Raw genomic sequence first — 13,228 nt, 5'->3', positions numbered from 1 at the left:
TCACGGCGCTTTTTTGTGTACATTATTTGACTTTGATTTGTTGTATCCTGCTCTCTCTTCAAACAGGGAACATGATTGGAAGAAGCCCTTGGCACAGCAGGATGCTGTTTGTAGATACAGAGCAGGATCTAAGCCACTTGGATCTGAAAACCACAGATAAATGTGATTTTTTTTCTCCTTCCCCCCGCTCTGGCTTTTCACCTAAACTTGGTACAGATCAACGATCCGGGATTGTGGTCAGGAGCCACTCTATTTTTCATTGGAGAACAAAGTCATTGATACCAGCTCTCAATGCTACCGCAGAAAAAAATATTTATTTCTTTTTGAGCCTTGGGTTTGAAGCAGACTCCAAAAAATAATGGAAACCCTCAAACAGACAATTTCATGTTTTCACGATGATGTGCTAAACATAGAAAACTCTCTCCGTCACATATTAACACATGTTTAATAACATTTTAGTGATTTCACCTAAGTTGCAAACTGAATTACTTTCAACTGCAAAGAGAACAAAACAATTATCTAGCCAAGTAAAAGTTAAGTCATTCTTTCAGAGAAACATGAGCTAATTAATATTTAAGTGTGTGCAGAGGATGATTTCTTTTTGTAAAACCTCATCTTTGTTTACCTTGACCACATATTCATCTGTAGAGCGACACTCAACTGCTTCAGAGACGTCGGTGACTGAGGCGTCGACTCCAACCGTCACCACCTTGACTGGGACGGCCACTGTCTTCCCCGTCAGCACCGCGGTGTTCAGAATCTCTGAGTCCTACAGACAGAGAGAGAGAGAGAAGATAATAATGTCAGCTGGGGGTTACATTGATAATCCATGTCCTAGACTAGAAATTAAAGATATGGATTGTGTGTAACATTAATGGTTTGGACCGTCACAGTTTTAATGGCACAGTGACAGAGAGAGTTAGATACACTAGAGCAAATAAAATGCTTGTCAAATTTAGAATTTATTTTCAGAAAAAATAATAAATACACAGACAAATACATCAAAAACCAATTACATGTTACTTCTAGCACAAATAAAGTTTTTTCCAAGAGACACAAAAAGAAATGAACACGACTCAGACAATGTATTTTGTATAAAGGTTGTGTTTTGTTAAGTTCTCGTTATCACTCTAGACCTGATTTTTAAGAATGTACTCTTAGGTTTTGTTACAACAAACAAACAACGATAATCGGGGGCTCCTCGAAAAAATCCAGGGCCAGGGCTCTCAAACTCAAATAACCTTGGGGCCACTGAGTATCTACTCTGGCCAGTAGGGGTCCAGTCCAGTGAAAAACTATTCAGTACATAAGGGTGGGCGATAGGAGCTTAAAATGATATCACGATAGGATGAATGATAGATATTTAACAGAATTTAGAAATAAAAGTGTCTGTGTTGATATTGAACAATGTACAGCTCACAATAACAATGCATTCATGATGCAAAATAAACCTATTATTAACAATAACATACAGAAATAGACTTGGGGCGACATGTGAGATGAAAGTAACATGAACATTGTGAATAGACGAATTAAAATCAACAAACATTATTTATGATCCTTCTATTCTGACATTTTATATGTAACATTACAATCCTTCCCAGTGTTTCTAAGACAACTACGGGCTATAGCCCTTAGGGAAGGGAGGGGGTGAGCAGAGGAGCAGTTCTTTGTTGTAAATTTCAGCCTCTCCTCTAGATGGCACTATAAACTACTTACTTCACCTTTAAGTCATTTGGCAGACCCAAAGAGTCTTTTAAGTGATGAACATATTAAGGTTACAATGCAATAGGAAACATTGATTCAAGACTAACAGTTTTCAATGTATGTGCAATCATTATTGGTGCGATCAATAGAGTCATGGTGCAGTGAGAGACCATCAAAAGAAAAGAAATACTAAGTGCATGAGCGTACATGAGTAGCTCAGTGGTAGAGCGAGTTGCCTTTCAAATCGAAGGTTATGGGTTCCATTCCCCAAAAGACTCTTAACCCCATATCACTCCTGACGACTGCGCCAGCAGCAAGTGAATGTGTTTGAAAGAAGAAGAAAGAAGAATGATGTGTTGTAAGTGTGAGTGAATGGGTGAATGGCAAAACTCTTGTGTAAAGCAGTGGTCTGAAAGAGTACAAAAGCTTTATATAAACACAGTATAGAATAGAAAACTTCATTTGTCACTGTGTAAGCTACAATGAGAACACGTTGTGAAAGAGAAAACCTTGACCAAAAACCTCTCCATAGAGACAGATGTTAAACAGTCATGTCGTCTAAATGTCTCCCTTTGAAAGGCTGCACTGCACATGTAATAGGTTGGACCTGTGCTCACTTTAACAATAAGGCTGTAGGAGATCAGATAACATCGTGGAGGGAAAAGAACACGAAGGCAGCAAAGCACGTTGACATTTAAAGACACTTAATACATAAAACCACAGAGAGGAGAAGTGGACGTGTTCTGCCTGGAGAGAAGACCTGTGACTGTAACCCAGGTGAAGACTCTGAGGTAACCAAATGTTAAGATGTTATTTAAGTTTGAAGCTACATTAAGACATATACTAAGGGCAGTTGTGTTACATTAGGTATATTATGGGAATAGGGATATCGGGTATCAGTCCGATTCTGGTCAAATTCAGGTATCAAACAGATACAAATTTAGAATGCATTCCAAAAATCCTATATAGTGACATGCCTATGCACAGACAGCAAAAGCATTTTCAGCTGTCGTGTTTGGGCTGTTTATTTGTGACACAACTGGAGAATTTGAAATGACTCGGCACAAATGTGTATGTGTCATATTCATAGTTCATAAAATGGTCTAAAATGACTGTTTTGGATTAATGTTCAGTGTTGGGTTTGTGACATCAGAATCAAAAAAGGTGGTATTGTCCCATCCCTAGAATATTATTCAGGTTTTTGCTGTGCTTACAACAGTGAAATATTTAATGAAAGTATATATTAAATAGCTGTATGTTCTGAGAAATGTGACTGATCTTGATCAAAACAATGTTTAGTTGATTATGACCGGTATAAAAGGGTGAGGTTGGCTATGAATGAATAAAGATATATATAAGCACAGACTTATATCAACATTTGACAAAATTAATATGACTGTCTATGCACCAGTGCTCCCCTGGACTGAAGAAAAACCCTTTGTGAATAACCTGAATCCTGGTCCTTTAAATTAAATGGCGCAGCTTCATTACTGTGAACAGAAATCTTAACCTTTTATCAAACACACACACACACACACACACACACACCTACACTCACCACTATAGTGGAAAAAGATAATTGGGGCCACTTAAGATAAGTTTGAGGTAACTTTTGCTCTTTGTTCTCTTGTCCTCGTTGCATTGTCTCTTTGGTCCTTTTCACTTCGATGACACAATGATTGCTGTGAAACAGTGGGCACCTCAGTAAATAGCTGTCACTAAAGGTCAACGTGTACATCTCAATGCTTCCACTGTACAGTGTCTACGTGTTGGGAAACTAATGTCTTTGTAAGCTGCCTTCATTCTGCTCTTGGGATGCTCTTAGACAAAGGCTGACACTGTTTTCCTTCGTTTCAATGGACAGAAACCACAAGACAAAGGCCAATTTCATTTTGTCTGTATTTAAGATTTTTGCAAGCACTGAACATATTTCAGTGGGAATATGTTGATGTAGCACTATTATCTGGTCTTTGATCAGAGAAATGTAACTGTAGAGTGATGCCTAATTCAGAATAATAATGCGTAGACTGACAAGTGTGCAGGCAGCGCAAATCAGCAGTGTCTGAGTCAGTGTCATCACATTTGTGTTACTATAGGGAACGCACAGTGTACACAAAACTGCTCTGCCGCTTTCTTAAGACTCAGCACATGTTTGTGAGCTAAAGATGGAGATTAAGATTGTTTGCAACTGACACCAGAAAATACCAACACCTCACAAAAAAGCAAACTCATTTTCATTCCATCTTTATAGACTGTGACAGTGTTCTATATAAACCAACCTGCTCCATGTGTCGCTAACCCTGACTCAAATTCGCTCTAAATGAACTGGGATTATTCCACTTCCACAGAGCCATCTATAATACATGATGGGGTAAATGGGTGGAACCTAGTAAAGGCAGAGGCTTATGTGAGATTACAGCAGCTGTAGATAACCCAGCAGGCTGCGAGTCAGCAGAGAGAGCTCACCCTGGCACTAATAAGACACAGCACAATCCCACAGTGAAGTATCAGTGGTTCACGCACACTGGGATGTATGGCACAATTAAGCACACAATAGAGACCAATGGTGCAGATATTGGATGAGAGTTGATCTGGACATTTGTTAGCTGACTGGAAATCACCATGGTCAGCTAAGCCACTTCTGTCTACTTAACTGTAGAAGACAAGTAGTGATGGCATTTATTTTCCCAACCCATGTTTGATAAAATAATTGATCATATTTTTAATACAATGGCTCATTTTGCTTTTGATCTGCTCTCATTCACTCTGTTGTCTTTGCAGCACATACACAGGTTTGCATAGCTATTCTTCTTAGGATACTGCACTTGAACAGTAAACAAATCACTGTTCCTAGCCTTAAACCAGCTAAAACAACTGCATACTTTGCAGCTCTGTTATCTAGACAAACACAAGTTTCAGATCAGGACTTGGTATGAGTGAATGTCCTTTTTGCAACTAAATACCATTTCTATACTTAAAGGTCACATAGAGTGGTCCTGTTGCACATTATGTTAGTTATGGAGGTCTACTTACATACATTAACTTGTTTTTATGGGCAAAAACCTCCTAGTTGCTGTAAACGAGCCGGTAGAAATCCTCTTTTCTGACGGTGTTTCCCAGGCGCGAGATTTGAGACTCAACTCTCACACTTAGAAGACAGAGTCTTGTGATTGGCCAGTATATTCAGCACACCCGCTCTCAGAAGCGCAGCTCCCCCCTCTGGAACGGTGGATGCACTGCTACTCATTATCAAAAAATAGCTTCTTCACGACTCCCAGCCACGGTCCCTTTTATGACTTTCACCCGGAGTCAGAAAGACACTGTCGCTCGTGAAACACCTCCACAACGGACGTTATTCTTCTTCTGCGGTTCAATGTATGCAACCGGATGTGCCCGGACTAGTGCCTGGAGCAGGACGATCTGCTCTTCAGGAGAACTGCTGACCGGACCGGGTTTTTTCAGAGATCTCGCTGAGCCCGAGATTACAATAAAACACAGCGTTCTGAGCAATGGCTGAACTGTTTGTTTAGAACCTTCAGGGTTTCGTAAACAAGGTAATGATGCAGATACACACTAAAAAACAGCGTTAATTGGATCTTCCGGTCTCGGTCCGCTTTAAATATAGAACACAAGAGACATTGCTAAACTTGTATAAATACACTAACTTGTATTTTATAATGATGTTTCCAAACATGCAGCATGCTTTGTAGCCTATGTGACACACTCAGCTGTTGATGCTATTGTTTTTGCTTCACTTACAAACAAATCTGTTCCCTTAAGTCGGAGATTGGAGTCTTTTTTTTGCTCAATAATCTGTGGGAGAAACTTCCTGTCTGCTTTATCAAAGCTCCCTCTGTTAGCATGCAGCACACCGCTGTGGCTGGTAATGTGTTCTGGGCTGTAATTTCTGCCCGTGTCTCGGCTGGATCTGAAAATAAGTGAGATTTATGGTGTCAGCCTGAGTGACATGGGCAGCATGAGAAGTGGTGAAGCTACTTGTCTTGGCGTCTACTTAGCGCTAACACATCCACCATTCTGACCCTATATACCATCCTGGCTACAGCTACAAATGAACAGGTCAAGCACAGTGTTGAGCTAGGGAGGGTTTTAGTGCTTGTATTATTCATAGAGCAGCAGAGAGAAGTGATGGTGTTAAACACAGTAAACATGCTCCATGTGTACACCTGTTTATGACAGTCCCTCGCTGTCCAGATAAAGCCAACAGCACAGGTCAGAGAAGGAAAAACTGGAATACTTGATCTGGTACACACACCACCAGGACGGATTACTTGTCTTTGAATCACCTTATGATCTTTGATGGGTAAGACACATTAATATAGACAATAAAATATGCCAATAATCAGTCAATGAAATGTTCATTGTTCTGATGAACACTTCCATCCCTTGGTGGCAAAGAAGGAAGTAGAAAGATTGTGAATAATAAGCTGTGGACACTGAATACTGCTCAGTCTCAGTGTCCTGAAGCTATTAAGCAGACCAAATGAGACATGTCTTTTCATCACCTCCTCTCTCCACATTGTGCATTTCTCAATCCGGCACTTCCTTTCCTTAATTCAAGTGAGGATTTAATTGGCTGAATCAAGAAACACGAGAGGGGAAGAGGGAATAAAGGACTTGGAAGCACCATGCCGTGCGATATATCACAGCATGACAGCACATTGAAGAGGTGGGATGATTGGGAAGCCAACACACTGCCTTTTAATGAGAGTCTTTCTCCTGCTCCCGCCTCTTCTCTTCCCATCTTGGCCCTCCAAGAACAAACCCCTTCCTCTCCTGGCCTCACCATCCCCCTTTTATTGTTGCTTCCTGGCAGATAAAATGACGGTGACACCCAAATGTCCATCACTACCCGACAGTTATCACTCAATGCCTCCTAAAACTCCTGTATCTGCTTTCCAGTGGCAGTGTGAGGTGCACGGCGGTCAGAGATCTGATCTGCTCATTACGGTTGGCTGTGGCTGGTTGGCAGAGGATTAGCTTGATGGCCACTTTGATAGTGATTCTGCTCTTGAAAGTGGGATATCATGTTGAAGATCACACAAACCGGTGTCTCTGAATTAGCCGCCAACTCCAGGACCACTTCAATAGCTGCCACATTCAGTAATGAAGACATTGTTGAAAAAAAAAAGGCACTTCATTTCTCATCAAAGTAAGTCGACAAAAGTGGGGAAAAAAGCGACTGAGCTGAACTGTGGCTGATTATAAACAGGTTGTGGTCCATGGTACACTGCAGTCTCACTGTCACACGTGATTTAAAGGTGCCATATGTAAGAATGTGGCCAAAAACAGTTACTACATTCAAATTCAAAATACGGACGTCTTTTAGGTTTCGTTTTCTAACGTAACTGGCAATTCGTGGTTGCTCGGCAGCTGAGACTCTACTGACTGCAATGATTGGTAGACGGCGGTAGGTGGCGCCACATGCCAAAACATGATTTCAAAACATAAACATGATTTGCAGTCTGCAAACTATTTTTTTAATGCACATATTTTGGCTGTACTGTTGTTGTTGGTGAGTTCAGCGTGTTGTATGAACATTATTCCTGAGTCTCTGTGACATATAAGGAGGATTTTATGGCCAGTTGATTTAGATTTATTACATAATGCACCTTTAAAGTACAAAGAATTATAAAAATATATAACAGACAGATTGTTGATTCCACTTAGTAACAACATCATCTGCCCACTGTTGTAATTTACACCAGTATGAAAGTCATTTAAACAGACAGCAATAAAAGGTCATTTTTTTTAAGATATTTATTTAGAAAGCTCCTAACTGGGCGAGGCATGGATTTAATCTCTATTTCTCAATTAGATAAAATGATGCTGCACACCAGACAAATGCACGATAACCACGTGTGGGAGCAAACTCTCAGATGACACAGCGATCACTGAAGTGTCTTTTTAAGTGGCCGATCAGCTTATTTTCTCATGCTTCATAAGTTAACAGCGGCTTGGCTATCAGGTGACAATCGGTAATGTCCAATTACATTTAAGTAGGTGCACGATGTGGTCACTCTGTCCTGGCTCATCTCATCGTAATTTGCAGCTCTGCCAATGTCTGCTGCTGCCGCTGCTGCTGCAGCTTCCTCCACCATCCATATACACTTGTGTGTTGAGCTTTAAATGAGATTTACAAATAATATTTCAATTATAAATCTGAGCCAGTCAAGTGTGAATATAATCCTTTCACCACCAGACGTGTTTAATTTATCTAAAAATAAAAAGAAACAGGAAAAAAACACATTCGGGTCATTTCAGCTTCCAGTCATTACACTAAGTTAAGTAAAACGTGTAGTTTCACATTAATTGTGATGGATTTTCTGGTGTAGGTCTCATTTCTTGACTAGGTCTCACTTGTAAATCATAGATTGGTCTCAATGTGACTTCCCAGTAAAATAAAGTTTAATAATAATCGCGCAATCCTAATTTCCTGGACTGAAACATGAGAAATATAATTATTTAATATCCATCAAATTAAAAATATGTTGACTTTTAAATGACCAGTTCAATCTGGAGTTTCTGGCCGATAAATAAAAGAATGAAGCATCTTCCGTCGGAATGTCTGACCTGAATTTGTGACTTTGTGAAAGCAGCAGCGTGAGGAAGAAAACAACGAGAGAAACAAATGGTTTGTAATGAAACCTCCAGACAATTCTCACAGTGGGCTCACATAGAAATAAACACACAATCCTGTGCTTAATGCACTGGTGGTGCGAAAGTTTACGTAGTATTTTTGCCCTCACAAACTTCAAAAGAAGGGCAGCCAATGACACATCAACAAAAATGCCCTTCTTTTTCATCTTAGCCAGTCACTTGGTTATGTAAGCTTTCACACAGTTAATGGACAGTATTGATTTTTTTTTTTTTTTGAGTTATTTTGAGTTGCTCTCAAGTGTAAATTATTTATGAGTGCAGATGATTTATGGGTAAACTTGGACTGCAGGGAGCTGCCACAATGACGCTGCTGACAGGACAATTTCCCCACACAAATATTAACCACATTAGGAAACTCTTCCCAATTCTGAAGCATCACCGTTTACATTTTTTAATGGTTAGGCGTTTTCTCTGCAATAATACATAGCATTGCACAGATGTGTCAAACTGCCTGTCTGTAGTATTACATTACATTAAAGGAGACCCTAAAGGCCACATTATACTTCTCCGACTGCGTAATGCGTTATCCGACTGCGTCACCACGGAGACAACTCGAGCCTTCATACATCTCCGTCGTGGTGACGGATACGCGCTGCAATTTCCCGCCCGATCAGTAGAGGTCGCCACGCAAGGTTGTTGTGCTTCTGGCTACAGTGAGCAATGGCGTCCGGGAGAGATTAAGATATGACGTATTTATAGTTTGGCAGCGACGTTGTCGGCGGTGATCAGCTCCGCCTCTGTGGACGCTCGGTGCGCACTGTGAGCCGGCACAGAGCAGCTTCGCTCGGCCTGTCCTGAGGACCAATTGCAGCTCTTGCCGTCTTCATTGTCCCTTGACGGAGGAACGGACACCTAAAAAATATTTTGTGCAGCCGGAGACGACGCAGAGGGCTCTGTGTAACCTACGTAGAGCACTTTACGCAGGAGTACAAATTGGGCTTAACAGTGTCTTTTGAAAACAGGAAACAAGGCCTGGAGCTGAAAGGATGGAGCCAGCCTCTGGAGCCCCCCCTTGTAAAGTAAAAGGGAGCTTGTGAATAAAACATGGCTGGAAGTACTATATTTTAAGTTTATAGAACAAATTGCCTGCAATTGTCATGCATACCACACCTGTAATACAGCTAGATCAATGGGTCAGGAGGGAGGAGCAGGCGTCCCTGACGAATTTCAACAACAGTCAGATTCAGCGCTCGAAGAATCAAGGTCAGACACCGGGGACAGAACCCTGTCTCTGCTCACCCACAGAGGAGCTGAGGGAGCTGCAGGGGAGTGAGCTGGCAGGTGGTGCTCTGACTGATGCTGGTGGAGGTACAGCAATGCCTTTTTCTGCCCCTGCTGTTTGCCGATTTAGCAAAAGCCCCCGGAGGCCACAAGGCAGGGAAGTATCCCCGCGTGCGCCAGTCAATTTCAGCCCAATATCTATCACACTCAGGCAATCGATGGAGACTTCTTCACCAACGCCCAACCATGCCTGGAGGAGGATGACCTTCTGATCTTTGTCTGATTCCTTCACCCATCTCCGATCGAGATCCATACTGCCAGCTTTGCTTGGCTTAGCTCGGCTTAGCTGCCCTCTGGACACAGACCTCTCTGAGCAGGCACAAATGTCGTCTCTAATGTAGAGTCAATCACCACTAAAACATACACTCTTTTTCCTTTCAAACCTCAATGGGGAAAGGGTAAAATCGGGCCGTGCGAAGTGGATGTCAACACTTATGGGCTGTATGCTGTAACTCTGAGATCGTGGCAACAGGTCATAGCGTCGCTCATGAGAATTCAACTGCTGATTCCAAGCCTCCAGCCTGCAATTTGGCCGCTGCCAAATTGAGGTTTGCAACTGAAAATTCACAGATATCACCTACAAGGAGACACTTATTGGATGATACTAGCTGTCAATCTCCCTGGTGTCCACTCATACTGTATGTGCACTACTTTATCATCCTTTTTCCTCGAAATGGGAACATCATTTTCAGGCGTGAAACTAGCCACTGAGACCATTAACTACACAGGAAAATGTTTAGTGATTGTATTAAGTATTAAGTGCTCATTTTCCATTTTCCTAGCAGAGTGGCTGTTGACTATATTTTTACTCCGACACTGGCACTGCGGGTGGAGTTCCCCTTTAAGAGTGGTTGTGTGGGATACACATTTTACAGCCACTTTCTCTGGTGAAAGCAAAATAAGCTTCAACACAAACAAACAAGTGTTTTGTGCATGAATGCATCGTGGGTCATCTATTGAGAAGTGCAGTGGCACAGTAAACAACTCATTCAACATCTTTTCACGTATTGCAGGAAAGGTTAGCGTCCTTAATGGAGATAGATCAATTTCTATATGCTGCTGTAATGAGTAAGCTTCACAGAAATATGTTCAACAGCAGCTGAATGCACTGTTTAAAGCTTGAATTACATACTACAGGATGTGTGCTTTAATATGTACGTAACAAAAACATCTCTATTAGCCTTTCAATTGCACATTGATTGATTATACAGCTCCTCTATGTGAGTGACATTGGAAGATTTTGCTATTAAATTGCAGTTAATTCATTCATTTGAATTCCACTGTTCATCCCTGAGTGGAAGGGAAGTGCAGTCCACTCCCACTCGCTCGTTCATTCATTGCATGCACAGAAGATGTAGAGCCATAGTGTGAAGGACTCTGATCAGTTCTGGATTGACATTTGTCACAGTCCATTGTCCCAGTTAGCATTATGTGTAATATGCCACTTATGCTTTGTGCAGAAGGCTCAATTAGTGGTACCACTTCATCATCAGCCTTTAAGCTGTAGTTGATGCAAATGGATTGCTCACATGGGGCAACATCAGCCCCTTACTGCAAAACACTTGACGCGTGCCATTGCGGATGTTGTTCTTCTGTTCCACTAAAACAGCAGGGATCGTGCTATGGAAATTAAGCACAAGCGGAACAGGGGCTGAGGTAATTAGAACATTGAAATTAAGTTTACTGTAAGGCAGGTGTTCTCAAAGTTTTGATACCTGAAGGCCAATTTAGGAACCCAACATTGGACTGAGGGCCGCCTAAGGTAAAACACTGAAAAAAAAAACAGAAAGAAATCCCATTTGTAATAATTTTAATGACCAGATTGCAGTTCTACAGTTTAGTTAGTTAGTTAAGTAATATAAGCGTAAATATAAAGTAATTTAAGCGTTAATATAATACTGCTTTTTACAATTTACTGGGTAATTACCCAGTATTTTGGCCATTGTTCTTACCTTCTAATTACAGGTTAATACCAAGTAACACATTTCTGTTACCATATATTTACTGGTTAAATAGCTAGTAATTGGGGGCTGTAGCTACCTGCTTATTACCAGCTTATAACCCAATAATACACTAGAATTCACCATATGGAAACCAGGTAAATACCCAGTATTTTTGTTTACACTTATTGGTCTGTATCCAGTAATGTCCAATAAACATTTAACAAGCTTAGTAGCTCCTGGATTAAAACTATCAACTGTAATTCACTGCGGGCTGCCAGAAATGTTTCTGCGGGCCACCATTGGCCCGCGGGCCGCACTTTGAGAACCAATGGTGTATGGTGTACAATTGAGATTGAGCATGGCTTTTGTGTTTGTTAGATGCAGGGTTAGCCGGCATGTACATGCTTATGTATGTATGTTCTTCAGATTCCACTTGCCCGGCAGAGAACATAGGTATTGCAACAGAGGGAAAAGAAATGAAAGGAGTAAAATGAAACATTCATTGGAGGATGTTGATAGATGGCTTTATCATATGAGAGCAGAAGTGGCCGGAGAACGCTGGGGTGATGATGTATTGTTTAACAAAACATCGGAGCAGCACGTGAATACAAACGGCTGCTTTCATTTCTCAGCCCGATGGCCACGGAGCTCGTGCGACGGAGCACATTTTGGTGTCTCGGGCTTGAGCAGGAAGACTGATGAGTCCAGATATGATGTATGCCCCTGTCCTCCTGCTCCCTCTCCATCACCAGGCATCCACAGCGCGTGTAATGATGATGAGGGCAGCCAGGACAGGAGCGCGTTACTTCGCGACGGTAAAAAAACATTACGGCGCAGCCTCCTACTGTGCAGGGAAAATCAGCGCAGGCATCCAATTACTGCCTTTAAGATCGATCTCAAGATGACCCAAAAAACACACGGCTCCTTTACACTGTGATATCTGAAAGTTAGGATAAGGAGGCGGGGGGTGTGACAGGGCAAGTAATTAATCTAAATTGTTAGTATATTAATGTGTGTTTGTCTGGAGCAAACAGAGAGAGAGACAGGGAGAGAGGGAGAAGATCTGAAAACACAGGGGAAGACGAGCCGAGACAGCGTTACAGTTGACAAAAAGCATCCTGAGGCATTTCTTTGCTCTAAACTGACAAACTCTTTTGAGTGCACTTCTGATTTTTCTGCTTTTGGAATAATTGCTGCAGTTGCAGAACTGCGGCTTCAGTGATTAAAATGGCTGATCTGAGTCCTCCCAGCACAGGTCTTTCACAAAACACAGGAGGTGCCGTCTTCAAAGAGGTTTGTCTAAATGACATTGCTGCTTTTCCCAGAGGTGGCACCCATGGCAGAGCTCATCACTTGACTGCAGAATTGCAATAAAAATACCTTTTTATAAGAATCAATTCAAATGAATGGCAGTGTCTGAGGTACCACTGAAGTAATTGACCATAAATGTGATCACATTCAGTAGTCATTAGCTTTATTACATTACAACGTTCAGAGACATGGTCAGTTATGGATCCCTGTTCAGTTTATGAGATTACAGCGCTTTTCCATTATGACGAAATACAGCTCGAGCTTCTTTGACTAATTAGTCCTAATTACAGATGAAAGGGCTTTCTCGA

General features: G+C 41.5%; 1 protein-coding gene across 1 annotated transcript in view; it reads right to left on the bottom strand.

Annotated features, from left to right (window-relative positions):
• Positions 1 to 13,228, bottom strand: part of LOC310937745 (transmembrane protein 132C) — a gene marked incomplete at both ends in the record, with an annotated part of 137,246 nt that overhangs the window by 16,449 nt on the left and 107,569 nt on the right. Inside the window, one exon of the mRNA XM_083902085.1 lies at positions 626 to 769. Within this exon, the coding sequence (XP_083758211.1) occupies positions 626 to 769 (144 nt within the window). The remainder of the gene's footprint in view (positions 1 to 625; positions 770 to 13,228) is intronic.

Source organism: Microchirus variegatus (genome assembly GCF_963457635.1).
Source record: "Microchirus variegatus genome assembly, chromosome: 16".
In the NCBI taxonomy this organism is placed as follows: domain Eukaryota; kingdom Metazoa; phylum Chordata; class Actinopteri; order Pleuronectiformes; family Soleidae; genus Microchirus; species Microchirus variegatus.
This window is presented reverse-complemented; position numbering and strand designations above follow the sequence as displayed.